The following is a 24969-nucleotide window of genomic DNA, read 5'->3' on the forward strand; positions in this document are numbered from 1 at the left end:
AGCTGCACTGAAAACCTCTGGGAACAGATTGAAAGGGTCCATAAGAGGTATAATTAATGTCCAGTGTAGTCTGTAATAATAAGCAACACATTTTTATAGGACTGGCGCCTATTTTTTCACGCGACCCGCAAGCATGTTGGAAGTGTTTCCAGGCAAAATAGACTATGAAAAGATGTTTTATATGTCATTTTGACAAGAATACATTGCATAAATTACATTTTGATATTTGAAAGTCTCTAGGATTTGACATCGATGCATTCATGTATATAAATGTAAATTAAAAATAAATAAATAAATAAATAAATAAATAAATAATAGTAAAAACAATATATTAAATGGGTTATTTATGTGCAAACAAATGTACAAAGAAAAAATATTGACGTGTGTACAGACAAGGCTGGCAACAGATGTGAATAGAGGTAGAAAACGCCACGCAGCCGCCACGCAACTGACACACAAAAGACACGCCACACTCACGCCATGCCGGCAGTCTGCAGCCGGCCTAACTATCGTGGTGGCTCTGCTAAGGCAGTGGGACAGGTGTAGATCTGGTATAGATCGGCGTTCTGGTGAGGTTCTCTGCACAGGTGTAGATCTGGTACAGATGGGAGTTCTGATGATGTTCTCTGCACAGGTAGATTCTGCGCTCAACCAGTGGCTGTGCTAATGGCATCAGTATTAAAGGACAATTCCGGTGTGATATTGACCTAAAGTGTATTGAAACATGAGACCGAGTGTGAACGTATGTCTCATAGCCCATCTCGGCTTGTCCCCTGCACTCCAAAATCTGGTGCTAATTAGCCGATGCTACCAACAGCTTTTTCAATAGTGGTGCTTCGGCATCGTGCTAGCCATGCAAATAAATCACTGTTTTACACCCATTTACGAGGCTCAATGTATCTCCACACTTCATTGGTAGACTTCCGAGGGCCCTGACATTTAAAACGAGACATTGAGAACTTTGAAAAAGCACTGGTAGTTTACTTACAAGACGATTTATACAGACAGTATCTTCACGAAGTTTAGCGTTTGCAGCCATCTTGAATTTAGTCACGATAAGTCGAGAGCAACGAGTAAGAATGAACAGGTAGATGAAGGGATCAGATTCCAAAAATAATTCAGTGGAAATGCATGGATTCCAGTTTCTTCCAGTAGCAGCAACTGGAATCCATGCATTTCCACTGAATTGTTTTTGGAATCTGATCCCTTGAAGAAAGATATGTTTGCTGTACTACCAAAAGGATTTGGTAAGAGTTTAATGTACCAACTTCAGTTTGATTTCACTGGTGTTTACGCCCCTTTCCTTGGAAATCAAAAGTGAACGAACAGTGCCAATCAACTGATAATTGATTTGGTGTCAGCCAGGCTGATTATCATCAGATTTATTTATTTTCTTTCCTTGAACTGTCCATGAACAAAATATCTTATTGTCAGCTTCTCATAGGTGTGAAAGAGGTCTATGTTCTGCATTCTCTTTTTATCTATAGACCCTTACAGGTGCATAAGTCATTTGGTGGCACAGAAAACAACATTGAGAGTAACTTGGGGACAAACAAAAATAAATACATAAAACAAGTAAAGTCAAAATGTTGTATTACGCTAAAGTCCGATTCATTTTAATTTCACAGTATCTGCATTGGTTTTAAAAATTTCAACCGGAAACCCTCTGGGAACAGATTGAAAGGGTCCATAAGAGGTATAATTAATGTCCAATGTAGTCTGTAATAATAAGCAACAAATGTATAAATGTGGGCATTTTATGCTTTTTTTATCTGTGAAGTTGAAGTGTTAACCAGGAAAAAATATTGCCACTTGAGCACAAGGACCTCAGTGTGGCCCAACTACAGCATGGAATTCTGGGAAGCCTGTCTTTTACATTCTGCGTGAGTTGGAAATCAATATGGCAGTCATGCATTCCACCTATTACTGTACATTTAGTCTCCAAATGCATATAATCCACATAATATATAACTCGCTCCTTTGGATTTTTCCTAGGGTTATCACAGTCAATGAGTGTCAACTTCTCCAGGATACATTATTTAATAAATAAAGCAGTGAAGCAGGTAACTATTACCAGACATATTATATCCAATGGGTTACCATGCATGGTTTATGAGGCGCAATAGAACAAGATGTTGAAAGGAGGAAAAGTGCATTGAATTGATAGAGCACTTTGATAAACAGCTGAAAGTAATCTGAGGGGACCTACTTCTATGTTCTGCTGTGGTGCGTTGACAGGCACTTGAGGATTGCTGTGCACTCCATTCCCAAAGATGCATACAGATGGAGACCCAAGTTATGTGAATTTGTCTAATAAAAATTCAAATCCAGAGTCAAACCGAGAGTCAAAACGAGAGGAGAAGCATCAAAGGAGGGGAGGAGGAGGGTGTGCTGAAACAGCGGTCCATCAGCCTTCCTTATGATTCAGTTCCCTGTCCAAATGCCTGACCCCTCCTTTCAACCTCCCTGCCAGAGAATCTGTTGAGGAGGACTTCCAAAGCCAGTTCAGAGGATAAGTACACTTGACCATCGTCCAAGCAGGTTTGTGTGTTTTATCAAAAAAGGGAAGCCATCCCTGCATGTGCAGTTCTGTTTGAGCGTGGTGTGACCATACTGAAATGCCTGCCAAGTATGAGGAAGAGGAAACTATAACCGAGAATAGAAGAGACGGTCTTATGAGAGGCTGTTTTTGTGTGTGTGTGTGTGTGTGTGTGTGTGTGTGTGGGGGTACGTGTTGGATTTCTTCAGTTCTCAACACACCCTCATCCACCTGTCCTTGTGTCCTGGCAGTGCACATCTAAAGCTATTCCAATCAGCTGGGACCAATCTGTCCTTGGCCTACTCAGAATGGGAATGAAACCAGTTTTTGCATACTTGCATCCATGAGGCACGAGAAAACCTGTCAGACAATCATAGCTTATGAGAGCTTTTACACAAAGCAGGAGCTCTGCTTATAGATTGCCTCCACCTCCTAGGCTGCACCACGTACATGTGCAACATTTAAAACAAAAGCCAATATCAATAACGATAGTAGGAGTAACGTTTGCTCAAGGTCTTCTGAAGGCCCAAACACATAAAAAATAAACAGTTTAGTTGGCATATGTTTGTATTGTTGTTTATGACGTTGACGTTGTTGTTGTTGTTGTTGTTGTTGTTGTTGTTGTTCATGTCATATTATATACATTGCTGGTATGACCCATGGAAATAAACAGAACTCATGACTGTAATTTCCCAAATCCTCAGCAGGCCATGACCTGTCAGTTTGCGTTTTGGACAGTATGTTAAACATCTCCTCCTTAAGCCTTCCCTTGAAGTTTGACTGCTCTTGTGAGATCAAGCTTTACATTGTCCAGACACCCAACTATTGACTGGGACACAGTAAGGCTGACATCACTTGTCATTGCTGCATCCAGGACCATTCCTTGCGGAGCTTCCAGGAAAGACATTAATCTGTTACGCTATCACAGCAGCACATACTGTGGCTCTATGGCTCATCATTGCATCATGTCCAAGTTATCGCATCGTCGAAAAATGTCTGTGCTGAAGCCAAAAGGTTCACTGCACACACAAAATATAATAATTTTCATTGTGCTGTGTGTTTTCAATATTTGCAGGCTCTTGCTTTTATCAGTTTTTTGTCTGGTTAATCGACACAGACCAGACATGTTGCACGTAAACCGTCTAAAGCAGAACTACAGGACTGCAGACTGACATTCTCCATGACAAATGTGAGATCCACCTGTCCTGTTTTCTATTTCAAATTGTGTGCAAACGTGTTTTGGTAACAAGCTAACATACATACAAATGTCATTGCTAATGTGCAACTATCCATCAGGATTTAAGACATCCATTCCCTGAATGTCTTCTCCAGTGTCAATCTCTCCCTAAAGAAAGTCATTGTAAAACAGTCACCTTAATTTGCTTGTCATACTTTCAGTCATAAAACATCCATCCATCCATCCATTCATCCATCCATCCATACATTCATTCAATCATTATTTATTATCGTGGTTCATTGAGGGTAGTCCTCATTTTCAGTGAAGCCAAGATTGCAGTAACAAATAACAAAAATATTATTATAATTGGGGTAAAAAAGTATAGGCCTATAAATAAAACAAAATAAAATAAATAATAATATAACCTGCATAACATTATAGAAGGAAGGGAAAAATAAACAGTCATTTGGGGGGAAAAATCAGTCATTTGATCTGGTCTGATAGGGACCAGAATTCCAAACAAGCATGTTTGAAATATTCTGGTAATTTTCCAACAATACCTTTGTAAATAAACAGATACCAATGATTGTCTCCTCTCTGTCAAAGATGACCAACCATAGAGGACGCAATGATAAGTGCTATAGCCATCACCAATTGCAGTAATCTCAGGGCAGAGTGGTAGACTTGAACTGGTAAGTGAACTGCAGGGTTTAAGTGAACAAGCAGTAGCATTTCTATCACATCACCATAGAACTGACATAAAAACTGCTTCAACAACTTGTTTCCCACTTTCCATAGGGAGGCTGGCTTTGTTTCTGTAGAATAAACCAATTTTTTTAGTTTTTTTACTAGGATGGCTTATATGGTAATTAAAAAAAAAAAAAACAAGTTTGTGTGAGATGATTAGGGTGAAAGCTCTGAAACAATTGATCAATACCAGCCTTGTAAAATGTAGGAATGAGCCTGGCAATGTATATGGTGCAGATCAGTTCAGCACTTGACATGCTGTTTCTTTTAGACAACATACTGAAGACACATGCTGAGGACTTTATATGCGGAACACCCATAACCCAATTGTGCACAGGCTGCATCACCGAGGGGCTGAGTTTTACAAGTCTTATTGAATCAATAAATTCTACTTGGACTGCATTTTTAAATCAAGACATTCACTGTTCATGACACCTTCAAGTATTGTCTTGGAGCACAAAAGGATGCAGGATGGTTGAATGTATAACAAAAAAAAGAAGTCTGAACATGGATTAATACGTTGTGCAATTTATTTTCTTTCACATCCTGTCTGATTGTTCTGCTTTATTTATTTTGATTTATTTTGTTTTTGTGTTAATTCCTTCAACATGTGTAAATAATAAACTGTTGGCAGCCTGTCACATCTCTTTCTCCTCTTAGTTACAGGGACAAGTTCTCTAAAAAAAAAGTTGATTAATGCTCCTCATGTCTGTTGAAAGAAAACAAGAAACATCTGTGTATATGATTAATTAATGAACTGAAATCAGCGTACTCTCTGATGATTTGAGAATATTTACTCTATCATCCAATAAATCAAAAAGGAAAAAAAATCAGGAAATACTTAATATCAGAAACAACCATTTTATTTATTATTGTGTGAAAACCAGCCACAGACTTCCCTAAAACATACTGGGATTACTGTTATGATAGCATTTGTTTTCACAGGTGCTTAAACTGAGGTCCCTTAGCTGTTCTGTGCAACTGTCTGGCTTTCTGCGTGTTTTCATTGTACTCCATTAATTAACAAAGTGGATGTTAGGTGTGAAATAAAGATCTTTAATGACTTGACAAAATAGTGCTCTGGCATCATCATCATTATCATCATTTCACACTGTGGAACATTATTTTTTCAAGTTATTAGATCTGTAGAAAATGAGCCCGAACTGCCTGCTGTTAAGTCAGCAGATAAAGATCTGCTCTTTGATTATTCAACATCCTTTTTTCTGCTCTTCAAGAACAAGATAATAGAAGGGTTGCAAAAAAATCATCATCACCATCATCATCATCATCATAATCATCATCCTCATCATCACTTTCTTCCTCTTCATCATGATCTGCTAGTGATAGTGCTTCTATTCATATTCAATGCCCTTTTTTCTGCAACCATTCTTTTACTGTCGGGCTCTTTTTCTGCTGACATTGCACCAAGCAATTCAGGCCCATTTTCCAAGACTGATGACATTGGCTAGAAAGGCTCATGTAATGTTTGTGTTTTTCTAATGGCAGCTTTAACGGTAGACAGTTTCCCCGTCTTCCGTCATGGGAAATGGATGGTGTCAAATGAGGCTCTCAACCAAAAATCTCCAAGTCTCCAAAATTCAACCTTCTAACAATGTTGAAATGTCCTGTGCAGAAATCAAAACTATATAAATATTACCACCACAAAACCACTGGCATTTCTCACTTCTATAAAAGAAGTTGTCAGGTATAGTTACAGTAGTTACAGTTGCTATGAATAATTCATTATTAACATGAAACTGAAACCATACTTTTAAATGATTTCACTTTTGTCTTTTGGAGCAAGCCTGCCATGCATTAGGACATACTGCAAGTTTACTCATCCAAGACTACAGAGCTCATCTTCTCCAAGACAGCCTGCTTTTATTAGTTTGTCGATGATTGAAATGCATTACCAGAAAAAATATAAAAATGATCAAAAAGATAATTTTGACAAATAAAAATACAAAGGTTGTGAGCAATACACAGTCTTACAGTACATGTGTGCAAACATACAACACACACACACACACACACACACACACACACACACACACACGCACACAATGGCATAACACATGCATGAATATAATCTATGGTCAATGATTTAAACCTTTGGACTGTTCTGCGTACAGTATATACAACTTTTTTTATATATATATAAATTTGAGATCACTTTAGTATTATCAAATGAACATGAGGCACTAGAGAGAACCAAGAGGACTCTTCCAGAGGAAAAACACTTCCATTTTCCTCCAGCAGAAAAACAAAGTTTACATATTGCAGTAAATGATGTTGTATGATGTCCTCATAAAGTTTTAGTAAGACCTAAAGTGTTTCCCAGGTGAGCAATGTAATTGGTAAAGGAATTTCTCTGTCTCACATTCTGCCAGGTATGAAAAGATATCACACACACACACACACACACACACACACACACACACACACTCTCACACACACACACACACACACACACACACACACACACACACACACACACACACACACGAATGCATGAATGAATGCCCCAGAAGGAGCCTAAAAGAATCCGGACAACTAAGTCATGGCCGTTCAAAAGTCTGTAGCCAAAAACATCATACAGTGCAATTACAAACAGAGGGCTGAATGCATTTTAGGTAGATAACATCATAGAAACAGTGCTGACGGTTGCAGAAGACACAGGCATTTTAGGTAGATCTCATCATAGAACAGTGCTGATGGTTAAGACAGACCCCCACCACCACCACCGCTGCCGCCAACTCACACACATACACACACACACACACACACACACACACACACACACACCTCCCGCGGAGAAACTGGCCATTGTTTGACCAGAGCAGAGGATACTGTTTGTTCAGAACATCTTTGGTCAGGGACAAACTCTTGGAGATGAGTACCGCACACTAGACACATGTGTGGATTGTCTCCCTTTGAAGAAAAGCTTGCCTGCTCCTCTCACGAAGAAAGTTCTCTCCAAGTTCCAGCCACACATTTGATGTACTATGGATGTTGTACATCCATACCAGACACTCACAGAGGTGTCTAGAATAGCACAATTGGTCAGGAACATGTTTTCAAGTAACAGATATTCCGCCAAACTATTTAGAATGTAGCTCATTTTCTTATGCTATATGATTTGAGGTTCACATCCTATCTTCAGTGGCTTGACATACTGTCAAGAGAGCCAGACAAAGCTCAAGGGTGTGGCTGTGGTCTGCTTCTGGTTTAATTGAACAGGACAGTTTTAAAGGACGCAAGAGACTTTGACAACATGAAGAGGGACCGATCATTGAAGGAATAGAATGCATATTCTGCTTACTTGGAAAGGAGAAATGTTCCAGAGGGAACACAAATGGTCTCACTTTCACTTTAGAGTGACCCCAAAAGACGTCAAATCAACAACTTGGAATAGACTTCACCAGAAAGTCATGTCTCCACCCTTCTCAAGAATAAGAAATAGAAGGCTATAAGGCCTATAAATGTAAAAAAAATTACTTTATTTACTTTGCCTAACATTTATGTAGGTATTCACATAGGTGACGTGTCTGTCAAAGATGACCAAGAGCTGTCAGTAGCTTCCTGTCCCCAACTAAACTCCAAGACAATAGGTGGCAGTAATGAGCGTTACCAAAGCAGCTATGTATTTCCCCGAAGGATCTGATGCTGACAGCTTCTCCAGTACGAAAGTTCATTGACAGTTGTTGAATGTCACTTAATTTCATACATTTGGACCAATTCACATTTATAGGTAAGGACTGCAATATCCACAGATTCTTCTCGAGGAAGATTGCTTGCATTACTGGGTCTGTCTTTCTTGGCTAATAACAATAATAATAATAATGGCTAATAGCACTGGCTAGCAAAGCAAAGAATTGATGAGGGAGGGAATGAATGATGTCCAACCCATGCAAAAGCTTGGAGCTTAAGCTTTCGTAGTTTTTTGAGCTTGTCAGTGTTTTGTGAGACTCTTTGACAAATGCACACGAGTGTGCATGGTAAGCATAACGATAAAGTTAAAGTGCGACGTGTGAACGTGAACTATGAAATAAACTCAAGAGCATAATAGGCTAACATTACTGTGTTTATGATGTTAACGTCAGTATTTTACGCATTTATTTAGACTATTGTAATGTCATGTTCACAGTTCTGTTTTATACAATATGTGCATCAGTAATATTGAGTAACCCTGTCAATTGACAGTTGGCCTAGATATCTCGCTGGACTATGAGCAAGGACTGCCAGCAGTGATCTGGGGACAATGTCACCCTTATCTATTGCTTGCTTTAACCATGAAAGATAAATCAGAACTTCACTCGGCAGCCTTCAGGAATTTCCAAAGAAAATTGATCATTAATATGTTTGTTCAATGATAACTAACCGGCAATAAACAGTTCAGGTGTGCTTTAGAGGACTTCTTGGTTTAAGCTGAAGAAGAACTTAAGTAGGCCTACTGTCCAGTATTTTTAAGGTAGGCTACTTAAATCTGTCTATTATATTCCTCTCATATGCTGGGTAATAATAACCAGTCTGTATTTGCAAGTCACAGCAGTTTCTTCCCTAAACATTCTCCTCTAAAACAGTAAAGATCAATTTCAGTGTTGGTTGTTCTTGTCTGAGGATGCTTTCCCCTCAGATAGTGTTCTATACATGTTCTATATTTCAGTCTTGCACTTTAATTTAATGTTTATTGTCTATGGCTATGTCTATAGTATGTCTATGTCTGTATTTAAAGCATGTCTATGTCTGCATGGGAAAGTAAGAAACAAAATTTCAATTCTTTGTATGACCAGTGCATGTAAAGAAATTGACAATAAAAGCCGACTTGACTTGACTTGACTTGACTTGATAGTGTGGTAAATCTTGAGGCTCCCTGGGCCGATGAGAAAGTAGGCAGGGCTATTGTGTTTTGAGCCGTGACACTGCTCATTCCCGCATGGTGGGTTCGGCCCTTGGCGACCTCCTGCAGGAGTAGACGGAGAAAGAGGTTCCACATTTTTTTAAGGCTTCAAATGCCTTTCTCAGCAGGTGTGAACCATTGTGAGAGTGTATTAAAACACCATGTCCCTGTTCTTCTTGGTGTCCTGTGAAAACGTTACCCCAAGTAACACAACCCAGCAGGCAAATACTTAACAAAAGAACAAGTTTGCAGCGTTCTCTCTCTCTCTCTCTTTCTCTCTCTCTCTCTCTCTCTTCTTCTCTTTCTCTCTCTTTTTTGTTTTTGTTGCAGCATCAGCCAGTTGTTTTACTTATGGGCAACCGCTGTAAACAAACGACCTAAATGGCTTGTGAAGTAACAAACAGGCTGTCATCATGTATGGCCATCATCAGCATTAACTTGAAGTCCGTTAGCCTCTAAATTTCGAATTTCATAGACATGTTGATTGACCGGGATGATTTTATTCTTCATCTAGTTCCTTTATCAACTTTGTTTTTTTTAAATAATAATTAAGGCTTTTTGCAAAGTACCTTAAGGTATCCATTATTAATCACTCTTTGTCCACACTAGGGATTAATTTGTTGGCACCAGGCCAACAATCTCATTAGATATTAGATCTGTAAATCATATTAGATCTGTAAATCATGTTAGATAAAAGCGCACTTAATGTGGTGGAGCAGGGTAAGCGTCCCTGCCTGTCAATCAGTCGGCCTGGGTATGACCCTCGAAACCCCCGTTTCAAGTTTGTGTAGCTTTGAAAGAAAGTATCACTTATCTTTACCTTTAGCGTTATAAACGTATCACTTCAACTTACTTTTATTTGGCCTCTGTAGCTTAGCTGGAGATGGGGACTGCAGAGGAGGACATGGATAAGCCAGGTGTGGAGCACATCTACTGCTGCGGAGCTGTCACGGAGGTGCTGAAGTTTGGAGCCCAAGACCTGCGTCGCGTTGGTGCCAGATTGCTCTTCCTGGTCATTCCAGGTAGGACCAAAATGATGGTGCCCATCATGACTATTATCCTAACTAAAACTAGGGGGTGACATCTACACGGACAAGACTACACTAATAGGTACCAGTACTGTGCAGCACCAGTACAGTGTTGATGTGATGTCCAGGATTATCTACAACCCCGATTCCAAAAAAGTTGGGACAAGGTACAAATTGTAAATAAAAACGGAATGCAATAATTCCCTAATCTCAAAAACCTATGTTGTATTCAGAATAGAAGATAGATAACATATCAAATGTTGAAAGTGAAACATTTTGAAATTTCATGCCAAATATGGGCTCATTTAGAATTTCATGACAGCAACACATCTCAAAAAAGTTTTGATGGGGTCAATAAGAGGCTGGAAAAGTTAAAGGTACAAAAAAGGAACAGCTGGAGGACCAAATTGCAACTTATTAGGTCAATTGGCAATAGGTCATTAACATGATTGGCTATAAAAAGAGCATCTTGGAGTCGCAGCGGCTCTCAGAAGTAAAGATGAGCAGAGGATCACCAATCCCCCTAATGCTGCGCTGACAAATAGTGGAGCAATATCAGAAAGGAGTTCCACAGTGCAAAATTGCAAAGAGTTTCAACATATCATCATCTACAGTGCATAATATCATCCAAAGATTCAGAGAATGTGGAAAAATCTCTATGCGTAAGGGTCAAGGCCGGAAAACCATACTGGATGCCCGTGATCTTCGGGCTCTTAGATGGCACTGCATCAAATACAGGCATGCTTCTGTATTGGAAATCACAACATTGTTATCAGCGCTCAGTTCAGAAGCCTGCATCTCTGATAGTATGGGGCTGCATTAGTGTGTGTGGCATGGGCAGCTTACACATCTGGAAAGACACCATCAATGCTGAAAGGTATATTCAGGTTCTAGAGCAACATATGCTCCCATCCAGACGACATCTCTTTCAGGGAAGACCTTGCATTTTCCAACATGACAATGCCAAACCACATACTGCATCAATTACAACATTATGGCTGCGTAGAAGAAGGGTCCGGGTACTGAACTGGCCAGCCTGCAGTCCAGATCTTTCACCCATAGAAAACATTTGGCGCATCATAAAACGGAAGATACAACAAAGAAGACCTAAGACAGTTGAGCAACTATAATCCTACATTAGACAAGAATGGGACAACATTACTATCCCTAAACTTGACCAACTAGTCTCCTCAGTCCCCAGACGTTTACAGACTGTTGTAAGGAGAAGAGGGGACGCCTCACAGTGGTAAACATGGCCTTGTCCCAACTTTTTTGAGATGTGTTGTTGCCATGAAATTTAAAATCACCTAATTTTTCCCTTTAAATTATACATTTTCTCAGTTTAAACATTTGATATGTCATCTATGTTCTATTCTGAATAAAATATGGACTTTTAAAACATCCACATCATTGCATTCCGTTTTTATTTGTACCTTGTCCCAACTTTTTTGGAATTGGGGTTGTAGTATGTTTTTCTCAAGTGTAGATTTTTTTAAACCCATATGGTCAAGCTCACTAATCAGCCATTAAAACTAAAACAGTATGAGATGGGAGGGGCAACCAAGGTGTTTCAGTGATGCGTTTACCCAAGGGATTTGTCTCGTTTTTGCCATTTACGTGAGTGTAGGTGTGTGAAGTCCATTAACGTGAGTGTACTGTAGGTGTGTGAAGTCCGGATAAATATGATCTCTGGTGGGGGCGCTGTGGCCCAACTGAATACAATACAGCATCTGTATTAAGGCTGCACAGTCGCACAGTCCAACGAAGTAGGCTAAACAACTTCTACAAATAACGAATCCTGATTACCTCTCTGCTGCTGTCTGGGGCTTTTGCTAAATGCAAATCATGAAATACAAGCCTTACAGTGAAAGACAGATATCTTCTGATCCTATAACGATAACGAAAGAAATTGTTTATTTTAACACAGTTGGCGCTGTGTTTGTAACACGTCATCCTTCATAAAACCAAAATATTTCCATAGAACAGACATGCTTTTCCTTTTAGTCACCAATTCCTCTTCATCCAAGTGTAGCTACCTCGCTCGACTCACTATCTTCAGCCATCACGACATTAGCTCCCGCCTCAACACCTAAAACACCACACACCTAAACTGGTAGGGGACGGGCTTCTAGGGCAGCATGACCGCATCGGTTTGGTAAAATATGTTGACATTCAGAATGTGAATACACCATAGACTGTATGGAATGTGCACGGCACAGAAAATTTATCGAAATTTATCGAAAATTAAGTAATCTTTGCGGTATGTCCATCGCAAATGTTGATATCGCGATAACGATAGATTTTAGATATATCGTGCAGCCCTAATTTGTATCATATTCGGGTCCATGTGCCCATGGTGACCTGGGTTAGAGTCTGACCCGGGTTATTTCCCAATCCCGCCCTGTCTCTCTCTCCCACTCGCTTTCTGTCACTCTCTCTACTGTCCTGTCAATTAAAGGCATAAAAGCCCCCCCAAAATATAAAAAAAAATATGATCTCTGGTGTTAATATTGCTCCAAACAGTGTGATAGTTGTTTAGGTACAAGATATAACATCAAGTAGATGAAGATATCAAGCAGTTCATAGAAGAATTAATTTAGTCCAGTACTGGCTGCCAAGACATTTAGCACAGTGTTCAACTATGATTTGGATGAAAAGTGATGAGGTGCTTGGGACTGAACAATATGAAGATAAACTAAAAATCTAAGTCAAATACTTTTTTTTTGCAGATATTCATATTATTCATTATGGTATATTGTACATTTAAAAACCTAAAGCTTCTTTAGTACTTAGAAAGTAACACCTACATCAGCAATATTGTCTGTACGATTGAGCTGCAGGCCAGTCCACCTCTAAGAGCCTCTTTCACACATGAACATGTCATGGGATGATTCTGCTAGAAAATCAAAAGTTTTCACAGCAAAGTTGTCGCAGGGCAAACTCAACCTATGTATTTATTGTGTGGTGATGGAGCACTTACAGAACTTCATCACCTCTGCTATTGACTATGTGCTGTCAAGGTCCCCGTGTCACCAGTTCAGAGGTTCAGCCTGTGGACTGGCCTGGCAGAGGCTGTGTCCAGGCAGTGAGGTCACCTTGGCAACCGCCTCTGGTACCACATAAATCTGCCAGTGGCCTTCACTTTCAGGTGCAGCATTTTCTTGTGTGCTGCACCATTTTTTGTGCCATTTTCCATAAACAAACAGAACTGGCGCAAAAGCAAATGGGACTCACGGCCTGCTGGCCACCAATCAGAGTTCTCGGGCCGCAGGTGGACGATTGCGTCGGACGGAGCGCTCGGGAAATGACCACGACGGACTGCCAAGGAGCGCCCGGGACGGGACAAACAAGGAAGTGTGAGGTCAGGGATCTACCATGAGTTCTGGCGTCAGTTCAGATGGAAGAGACTCAATGGAAATGTGGCCCGGTGTACAAGTCCACCCCCTCAACACACACACACACACACACACACACACACACACACACATACAGTACACACCCCTTACCCCCAACTCTAGTTGTAGCTTCCAGCAGATCTCAAATGTAAACCATAGTGACCTTATGGAAAGAAAGCTCTTGTTGGTTGGCGGCAGATGTTCAATGTTAGAAATACTGCGGTTATGACACAGACCTTTCAGAAATCGCCGCCAGCAAAGCGCCGAGAAATATATAAATTTTTCTGTCAAAGATCAGACAGACGTCCCAAATTTCTGGGCTTGAAGGGGGTTTGGGTTTGAACATGAGCGCACCGCTGGCTGGGCCAGTCTAACCACAGCTCCTGCAAACAGACTAAATCAACCCCACTCCGCTCCGCTCGCATCCTCCAACTTGGGCTCCGACACAAGACGCTTGCATTCCTATATTTCATTTTCCAATATCTAGGAAATTATAGAGCTCCCTCAGTGTTGTGCGTGAGTTAATGCCCAGACTGTTGTATTATAATGTAATAACAACAAACACTGTAGGGCCAGAAGCAGAGTAATGGTTGGGTTTGTGTCTGTGTGTGTGTCTGTGTCTGTCTGTGTCTGTTTCTGCGTCTTTATCTGTGTCTGTGTCTCACAGAGAGACAAAGAAAGAAATAGAGAGTAGGATTGAATCAGATTTTCAGACTGTGTGTGTGTGTGTGTGTGTGTGTGTGTGTGTGTGTGTGTGTGTGTGTGAAGTGTATGGGAAATGAGTTTGGAATTATAATTCACACTCTTTTAACAAATATTGCGATGCTTTCACACATTGATGAATTCAATTACATTTTTTCAGGTTTGAATACATAAATTGACCTCATCTTCATTCTAGGAATTGCAGACTTTCAGCCACTCTTTTCATTATGTTTGGCAAGTATCAGAGCAACAACCCAAGCTACCAAAATTCCTTGCATGAACATGCACAGACGTGATTTAATATTTGATCAATTTCATAATGATACAAGTTAGAAGTGTTACCCTTTTCACCTGTACTGTCTCACTTGTGAACATTAAACATAATGTTAAAAGGTGTAAGTTTAACACATACAGTAATGTTAAAAAGTTAAAAGGTGTAAGTTTTCCTCAACAGTGCAAACAGGGCTACAGAAGATTGAATTTACAGTAGGAATGCACACAGTACACATGACTACTTGTACACCAGGACTGTACAGTATGTATCTTACATGTTGGTCTCTGGCAGTCTGTGTGTGTGTGTGTGTGTGTGTGTGTGTGTGACAAAGTGAAAGAAATAGACACAGAGAATAGGATAAATACAGATTTTCAGACTGTGTAACGTGTGTGTGTGATTGTGTGTGTAGCAGAGCATGTTAAGTCATGGCTCTGTGGAGAGCATCTAGTGCTGCAGCTGGCTAAGCAGCAGCAGGAGCAGCAGCAGTTAGAAAGTGTGTGTGTGTGTGTGTGTGTGTGAGTGAACGAGCGAGACGCCGAGAGACCGAGCTGTCAACAGGCTTCACACTTTTACCCCTGCTGCTCCTGACGTGGCCTGAGCTAGCGAGCCAGCCAGCCCATGAGGTAAAGCCCTCTCAGGCACAGCTGCCACTTTGAGCTCCGCTCCTCTCCACTCCTCTCTCACGGATCTCCTGACCGCCGCCTCCTCCGCCCCTTCAAAGGGGCGCCCTAATGAAGACTGATGCCATGATCCGTTCCATACCCGGGTGTGGGAGACGGTTTGTCACCATGTGGAGGTGGTACTGCTGTGCTGCTAGCCATAGCGGTGGAGAGCGGCTGGGGTTTGTTTCTTGGGGAACACGTGTCTACTGCTTGTGTTGTGGTACGGTAGCCTGGTTCCTGTTGAGTTAGCTGAAGATGGCTAGGCAAGATTGTTTTAAGCGTTTTTAGAGTTTCTTCAATAGGTGCCCCTGTCATCTTTGTTCGTTTAAAACCAAATAGACATTTTGTTGGGTATGCCTGGCCCGAGAAAAAAATTGGACGGATGGGGTTATTGGCGAGGAAATATTTTCTGGAAGAAAGTGTAAGGAAATAACCTAGTGTTTTATGCTTAAATGACTCATTTTTGTTGTGGAACATTCTGTTTGAGGCCTGTTCTTATTTCCCAGCAAAGCTGTCACAGGCTTCTGGTTAAAAACAAGTTATCTGGAAGATGTCACTTCCCTCAGAAAGGAGTGACCAAGACGCAATGAGGTGGCACACACACACACACACACACACACACACACACACACACACACACACACACACACACACACACACACACACACACACACACACTTGTTGCTGTGTCCCCTGGAAGATGTCACTTCCTTGCGAGAGGGAACTTATGTCCAAGATGCATGAGGTGGCACACACACACACACACACACTTGTTGCTGTGTCCCCTGGAAGAAGTCACTTCCTTGCGAGAGGCAACTTGTGTCCAAGATGCATGAGGTGGCACACACACACACACACACACACACACACACACACACATACACACACACACACAATCGTCATTGCGCCCCTTTACCCTTTAGTCTGCTCGTAAACATGCATCATGCAAGCTGGTTGTCATGACGGTGGTGTGGCCTCAGGAAGTGATGTCATGTCTTGTGATCTAGTTGTCATCAGGAGCGCTCGGACTCAAGAGGCTTTTGTCCGTCCTCGTGTGCTGTGTCACGACCCACAAACACCACTGTCCCCCAAAAATAGTTTCACCCCATTTCACCCCATTTCAACTCAACATATGATCACCCCCCAACCACACTCACATGTACACCCACACAGACACGGACTCACACACACACACACACACAGACACGGACTCACACACACTCATAGCTTCCCCAGCATCATCCTCTTATTCATCCGTGTTTGTGTGTTGGAGCTGTCGGCCTGTTTTTCCTCAAGAAAGCCGGCCCCTACAGATGAGCTGGCGTGCAGATGACCGATCAAGAAGCGCGGCCCAGTCCTCTTGTCAGGTCACGGCACTGACCTTAAAAAGGTCACCCTGATTTGAACCTGTTCATCGGGCGCTTAATGTCACTGAGCAACGGCTTCAATGGGCCCTTTTGTGGGCCACCAAGCCCCATCACCCTCCACTCCCCCAACACACACACACACACACACACACACACACACACACTCTGGTGGTGTGTGAGGGCTGTTATTGGAGACCCTGTGGCCTTTCTGTTCCCCGCCATCGGGGGCAATAATCTCTGTGTCTGCCTCCATATCCGCCTGCTTTCACAGCTGCATGCTCTTTCATGTGTGTGCTGGGTGGCGTACAGGTGTGTGTGTGTATGTGTGTGCGTGTGTGCGTGCGTGTGTGTGTGTGTGTACTTCAGAGAGGAATCATCACAGTCTGTATGACGTGTGTCTGCCTGTGTGTGTGTGTTCTCTCATGTCTGAGTTTAATTGTGCTGTCATATGTCCTCGTATACTCATTGTATTCAGTAATTAATTTTAGTAACTCAGTATTTATTTACTGTATATTTAATTATGGCCTGTGTCTTTCCCCAGATGTTTCCATTTATACACAGAAATTAATCAAGTTTTTATTGTTGACGGGAAATATGATGAACCTTATTTTTCTTCAGTATGTTTAGTGTCAAGAGTCCACCCACCAGTTGGCATCCCATTGGGCTATTCCATTTCTGACCACTAGGTGGGAGTCTCCCTGTCTGAGTGATTAGCGTTCAGTAGTGGTCCATGGTATGAGAGGCCCCCCCGAGCCACAGTGTTAAAACCTGCAGTGCTAACTGGTTGACCTAATGGCCTTCAGTGATGTCCAAGGTTGATTGGGTTGAACTTCACCAGGGGAGCGGCTGGCGTTCACAGGAGGGGTTTTCTGTGCTGGTGGTTCCAGTAATGATCATGAGTAAAGCATCCTGCGTATGGAAATGACCAAATCGTGTGGTTGCGATACACTCAGTCATCTCACCTCATTAAGAAGTAAATGGTTGAAATGGCATGACGTGTCATGCAGAGCACTGTCAGTAATTAAGCTGCATTAGTCATCACTTTATGTTCTCCTCGCATCCGTTCTGTGCAGTTTAATGATAAAATGCTTCTGTTTGTTTCAGACAAATGGGAAACAGAGGAGGGGGGGGTGGTGAAGTGAGGGTGTGGTGGATGTTTTGGATTTTATTTGTGAACAGACAGCCTTCATGTGGTCACCAATAGCCAGATACAAGGAAGGCTACCTTTCTACTTATTCTGTATTCTTTCTCTCTGGAAAAAAACCTGTCAAGTCCCCCCTTTCTCTTTTCTCTCTCTCTCTCTATCACTCTTTTTTTGTCTCTCTGTCTCTTTCTCTCCCTCTCTTTCTATCTCTCTGTCTGTCTCTCTCTATATATCGCTCTCTCTTTCTGTCTCTGTCTCTTTCTCTCTCTCTCTCTCTCTCTCTCTCTCCTTCCTCTCTTGCTCTCCCCAGCTGGTTCTGTTTTATGAGAACCTGTTGCTAGCTCCACCAGTCTCTCCCTGGCCCGACAGCTGCCTTCAATAGCCCTTAGTATCACATTGTTTGATAACTTTTAACAGTCTTACAAAGGACCCTTATGTTCCTCTCCCCTCCTTCTCCGGAAAGTAGGCTAACATTAAAGTCTTTCTGCCACACTGGAGGTGGAGGCCATTCAATTAGTCGGCCCTGTCTTCCAGAGATAAATGTGTAAACAATTGGACCTCCACCTGTTAATTGCTCTTGAAGTTCCCTTGTATGTTTCCCGCAGAAGGGGATCCCTGCCGCATCGTTCACAATGAATATGCAAATCTGCATTGGCCTTCTGCAGATTGAAGTTCGATAAATTAGATTAGCTGTAATTAATTCAACAGTGCACAATTAAAACAGTTAAACATGATGGTTTGCGAGTGATAAACGATCCCAGAACAGAGCGCTTTAGGTCATCCCTCTCACATTTGAGGAGCTGGGACTGGACGAGGTGGACTTGAGTGCGGAATGTCAGAGCAGGTTATTGTCTCAGACTCCTCATGCATTGCTGAGATTTCGGGGGGAATGTTTGGTGGAATGTTACCTGGAGGTGATATTTGATTGCCCGCCCGCCTGCTCGATCTCGATCTCAGAGCTACCGTGACCAGGCACTCTCGCTCCAGCTGCTCTCTGGACAGCGAAGTGGACAGGGGAAGCAGGTCAGAGATAGAGAGGGTTAAAAGACAGTAGACAGTGTCATGTGTAATGGACCACATTCACCTAGTTTTACATACCATGGTGTTTTTAGTACACTCTCTACAAAAAAAGTCTCAGTCACAGTCTAAGGGAATTTAGCACCGAATGTGGCCTTCATAATGGCATTATGAGTGCTCCTAGGAAAACAGACATTCTTTGCCTGGCTTTCACCCACGAAGGTGCCAGATGTTATGTAAGGGTCTAGACCTTTTTTTTTCAAAATAACTGAAGAACATTTTTAATTCTTTAACTCTTATGAAGAATGCTAAGATTTTAGATTTTCAGTCATGTCTAGTTGATGAAAACTGAGCAGAAATAAAGACCTGTGTAGCTCTTGTATGTCGACCTACTCTGTTCCTTTCTGTGCTCAGCTTGTGCACTTTGACCCCATGATGTTCTCATCAGATAACTGGGAGAAAAATCTTGGTTCAGACGCCAGGCCTGGACACCTGTTTGTCAGTCAGTGTGCATATGTGGCAGAGGCAACAGGTGTGGAAAATAAGGAGATTTGCCCCTCCGTTATCTCGGCTGCACTTCCCTGCATGCTCTCCTCCTTTTCCGACAGCAGGTTCATCTACTGTCAGCCCTTATTTATTGACTTTGGCACCAAAATAATCTGATGTAGTTTATTTAGTCTGTTGGTGAACTCTGAAGTATCCACTGAAAGCCTGTGTGTATGTATGTGAGAGAGAGAGAGAGAAAGGAGCAGAGAGAAATGGAGATGTTGATGGATATTTGTATATTTGTAGATATAGTGCATTTGTGCATTGGTTGCATTTTTGTACTTTTGTATGTTGTATTTGTGTATTTGTATAGCCATTTGGCCTATTTGTGCATATTGTGTCAGTTTGTGTGTGTGTGTATATGCACATTTTAGCTTGTGTGTGTGTGTGTGTGTGTGTGTGTGTGTGTGTGTGTGTGTGTGCACACATGTGTGCATGTGCTTGTGTGTGTGTGTGTGTGTGTGTGTGTGTGTGTGTGTGTGTGTGTGTGTGTGTGTGTGTGTGATTGTACTTGTGTGTGTGTGTGTGTGTGTGTGTGTGTGTGTGTGTGTGTGTGTGCTTGTCTGTGTGCTTGTGTGTGGGTGTGTGTCTACGTGTGTATGTGCGTGCGCGCGCATGTGTGTGTGTTTAGTGCTACGGGGCCTGCACCTGCAGGGCTACGTCAGTGCAGCGGTACTCCAAGCAGCCGCGGGGTCACTGTTGCCGGGCAGGGCATCTGCTTAACGTTCCACTGAACAGGCCCAAATTTATGAAGCCGGGGAAGACTGGAAGAGAGAGAGAGAGAAAGTGTGAGAGAGAGAGTGTGTGTGTGTGAGAGAGAGTGTGTGTGAGAGAGAGAGAGATAGAGGCTCTTCAGTTGGATGTGCCAGTGGCCGGATCAGGCCTGTCTAACACCATTGCGATTCCCCTCTTCTCCAGCCTTAAACGATGGAAGCCTGTCATCAAGACAGGCTTCCATCGATCCATGATGTATCTTTTTGGTCTGTTGTTTTGGCCTTTGTGATTTAGATATTTTGTTTTTTTTGTGACAGGGCACCGTGCCGGAGTTTAGCCATTGGCCGGGCCATTTAAGATTTACATAATTACCACAGCTTCAAAAATGTCTTTGATAACCTCTGTGTGTGTTGTGCATGTGACACACAGTACTTAACCTATCTTTGAAACACTTAGTCCATGTTAGGAATCTTGATAATTGTTGTTTTTAATCGTAACTTTCAGTTACTCGTTCTGCACCACCATGTAAGCACCACTTTCATGATGAAAGAAAGGAAGAGTTGAAAGGATGAAGCGCTGGCTAATCATTAAAGTAAATCTACGCAAAAGTCGCAATCATAATTGGACGCCCATAAAATAAATATTAAATAATAAAAATATTAGTAAATATTAACATTGACCCTATTGTCTGCCAAAACGGCTCGTCTAACTCTCTCTGTGTCTCTAAACTTGGCTTAGCATTAGCAGACAGCTAGCCTAACACATGCATTACACACAAACAGAGGGGAGAGGAGAGCGAACTGCATGGAGCAATAGAGCATCTTGGGTCATTTGCTGATTCATCTGCTGCTCTGTGAGTTCCAGGGATGGGTTGGTTGAGAATAAGTAGCTGAAATGGGGACAAAAATGTGCAGGTTCAGAAAAAGATAGAGATTGATGTATCATTCTTCTTCATCTCCCACTCTCTCCATCTCTTTCTCTTTCCTTCTCTCACTCTCTCCATCTTCTCTCTCTCTTTGCCCTTCACTCCATCTCTCTCTCTCTCTCACTCTCTCTCTCTCCCTCCGCATGGCGCACATATCTAGGGCCATCTGGGAGACATTTGGGGGAAAAGCTCGGCCTGAATGAAAACATCCAAATGCATTTAATCTATTTAAGGGGCTGGACAGGGCTGCTGTTGGCCTTGCGGCTGGCCCCAGCTCTCTCCTCTCCTCCTTCTCTCTTCTCTCTCCACTTCCCTCTCTTGTCCTTTGTTCACTCTTTTCTCCTCTTCCTCTCTCTCCTACGTCTCCTTCCCTCTCTCCTACGTCTCCTTCCTTCTCTCTTACGTCTCCTTCTCTCCCCTCCTCCCTTGCTTTTCTCTCCCCTCTCCTCTTTTCCTTTCCCTTTTTCTCTTCTTTTCTCCTCTTCTCTTCTCTACTTTCCACTCTGTTCCTCTCATCTCATCTCCACTCTTCTCCTCACATATGTTCTCTTCTCCTCTCCTCTTCCTCTCTGTCCTCTCTCAAACCTCATCCTCCCACCCCCCCCCCCCCAACTCCATTTACTCCCTCTTGTCTCATGTCATCATTGATCTACTCTTTTATCCTGTTCTGTCTCTTTCACTCTATCCCTCCCCATTCTCCTCCTCCACCCTATCAGAAGATACCACAGCTATCTCTCTCTCCCTCTCTCTCTCTCCCTCCCTCATCTCTCTCTCTCTCTCTCTCTCTCTCTCTCTACTTTGGAGGACTCGCCCCATATACTCTTTGAGTGCTTCTGCCTGTCAGTGGCCCTGGGAGGGGAATCTTGGAAAAAGACAGAAAGAAAGGAAAAGAAAGAAAGTCTGGAAGGAGAGAAAAAGGAGAGAGGGATCCTGATGGAGTTCCAGCCACATTGGGAGGGACATCTGAGGTTGCAGCATGCACATTTGATTAGGGGTGAGACAGAAGAGGAAGCGACTGAACGAAAGGAAAGGAGGGAGGGAGGGTGGGAGTCGGCCTTAAGAGGACGGTGGTGAGCTGGTGAATGGTGCTTTCAAGTGGCTGAACCCCGCAGTGAATGGTTCACATTAGTCTTTTCTATGCTGTGTCCTCTATACTGTACACATCTACTGTATTCTATTCCTTTTGGTTCTTTATTTTTTCTTTTCTTCTTTTCTACTGTTTCTTTTCTATCTATCTATCTATCTATCCCCAACTTGTTTATTTGTTGTCATATTTTGCCAATTTGCCATCTAACAACACCAAATATCTGTCCAATTGGAGGGCCTTCGCCCAAAGGCTTTGCTCCACACTCCCAGCTGCCCCTTCGTCATTGATAATGAAAATCATGAATGAATATCCAAACAAGAAGGCAGAGCCATGGCCTGTGGCCAACATCCGAGCCGAGGTGCGATCGATCGGGCCACCAAGCTAGTTTGGGTTTATTTTCAAGCCTACTGTCAAAGCCCCTACCGCTGAACTTTTCTGATCCCAAATGCAACCATCTCCATAATGGAGGCAGATTCTCTGTCAGTACATTTGCAAATGTAAAGTTCTAATGCAAAGTGAATTCCTTTTGCTCTGAAACCTAAGGCAAATGAATTCTGTGGCTTCGATTCATTATATGTCCTGGGCTGTGGGTGTCAGACTCAATGAGTTTCAGTGGATGAGTCCTTATAGCCCAATGTGTGAACTCTGTGCTCAGAATTTAAGCAGCAATTTAAGCACATTAGTATGCTTAGAAAAATATTTGACGTGTAACCATAATTCAAGGATTAAATGCCTCTTGAACTTTTGGTGTGAGGCTTTACTTCAGCCCTCATTCAGGGCTGTTGTTCTGTGCATATTTCTACCCTTCTCGGAAATATTAATACCGGAAAATTGATCCCTCTTGACTTACTTTGAGTGGCAGAGAAAGATCAAACCCGTTAATTTTTCTTTCGGCACCCCTCACTCCCCCAAAAAATGTTGGATTGCAAACTCATCACCTTTGGGAGACATCTGTGCGAAAACTCAAAAAGAAAGACGTCCACGGCCGCAGCTCTGTCTGAGTGGCTTTTTCCTGTCAGTTTCGGTATTATCCTCTCCACCCCTCTCTCTGTCCAGCACAAGTATCGGCTCTGGGATTGGCAGTGTGTTGTTTTAAGTCTATTGGCTAATCGGGGCAGGGGGGGGGGAGAGAGAGAGGGGTAGAGAAAGAGGGGTAGAGAAAGAGAGAGAGAGAGAGCACTAGCTTTCTCCCCTCTCTAGCCGCACCTGCAGCTTTTTCTTCTCTCGTCACCTTGCTACGTGCCAAAGTTTTCAGGTGGTGGGAGTGGGGGTGGTGGTTGTGTTGGGGGTCAATGGAAAGGGGCTCTGGTGCAGCTTGTGCCAACAGGAATAATTATTATTAAGCCATCAATAAAAATCTTGGGATACGGAAGTTACTCATACATAGTGGCTACGGCTAAGCCAGCACCCTGAGATGATTATTTAAAGGGACACCAGGCAACGTTTTCGTGTTAATTACTCATCTTCATAAGTCGGTATATGGTTAAATGACTCATTACAGGGCGAATGAAGACTCTCTCGCCCGCCCCTACTGCCTGTAGGAAGAATATCCCGCTTGCAAGTTCAGTGTATCGTACCCGCCGACCGAAGCAGGATCAGTTTACATCAATCCACAGCACAGAGGCAGGCTAACGAAACGCTAGCGATTGTTGCAAACGTGTGAATAATGGCAGAGCTGGCGAAAAAGCAGCGAAAACCCTTGACGGAAGATGCAAAGAAAAGGAAAAGAGCTTTCCATAAAAAAAGAGCGAGGGGGAGTTTCGTAGAGAAAAAGCATCAGGCTTGCCTGGTGTCCCTTTAATGTTGGTTGCCAGGACTGAGTTCTCGTTGCATCTGATTGTTCTTTCCCTTTAATTGCCTTACTTTATCTCTCTATTCTCCCCTACTGTGCCTGCCTAAAAAAAGGTGTATGTGTTTGTTTTAACCTCTGATTCATTTTTCTATTCTATACTTTAGTTATTCTCTAATAATTTACTTTTTATTTCATCATTATTAATATTACTATTATTGACAATCATATATGTTATTACTCTCATTAACATTATTACTGCTGTTTATTTTCCTGTTAATGCTTTATTTTAAATGTTAATGCTTTGGCAATATTGTACAACGCACAGTCATGCCAATAAAGCTCAATGAATTGAATTGAATTGAATTAGAGAGAGAGAGAGAGAGAGAGAGAGAGAACATCGCTCCTCCTGTGTTGATTCTGTGTCAACGTGAGAGTGGCCATTGTTGGTTGCCAGCTGTAGGTCTGTGCTGTGATTTGTCAGCTTTCTGCCCTCCTCTCTTTCTGCCCTCTTCTCTTTCTGCCCTCTTCTCTTTCTCTTTCTGCCCTCTTCTCTTTCTCTTTCTGCCCTCTTCTCTTTCTGCCCTCCTCTCTTTCTGCCCTCCTCTCTTTCTGCCCTCTTCTCTTTCTGCCCTCTTCTCTTTCTCTTTCTGCCCTCTTCTCTTTCTGCCCTCCTCTCTTTCTGCCCTCTTCTCTTTCTGCCCTCTTCTCTTTCTCTTTCTGCCCTCTTCTCTTTCTGCCCTCTTCTCTTTCTCTTTCTGCCCTCTTCTCTTTCTCTTTCTGCCCTCCTCTCTTTCTCTTTCTGCCCTCTTCTCTTTCTCTTTCTGCCCTCCTCTCTTTCTGCCCTCTTCTCTTTCTCTTTCTGCCCTCTTCTCTTTCTGCCCTCTTCTCTTTCTCTTTCTGCCCTCTTCTCTTTCTCTTTCTGCCCTCCTCTCTTTCTCTTTCTGCCCTCCTCT

General features: G+C 42.4%; 1 protein-coding gene across 1 annotated transcript in view; it reads left to right on the plus strand.

The window, feature by feature from the left end:
• Positions 1-8114: 8114 nt before the first annotated feature.
• ldah (lipid droplet associated hydrolase) overlaps positions 8115-24969 on the plus strand; it is a 63866-nt gene continuing 47011 nt past the window's right edge. Inside the window, exons 1-2 of the mRNA XM_048228614.1 lie at positions 8115-8214; positions 10236-10385. Coding sequence (XP_048084571.1) covers positions 10247-10385 — 139 coding nt within the window. The 5' untranslated portion in view covers positions 8115-8214; positions 10236-10246. The remainder of the gene's footprint in view (positions 8215-10235; positions 10386-24969) is intronic.

The sequence above is a fragment of the Alosa alosa genome, chromosome 19 (genome assembly GCF_017589495.1).
Source record: "Alosa alosa isolate M-15738 ecotype Scorff River chromosome 19, AALO_Geno_1.1, whole genome shotgun sequence".
NCBI lineage: Eukaryota > Metazoa > Chordata > Actinopteri > Clupeiformes > Clupeidae > Alosa > Alosa alosa.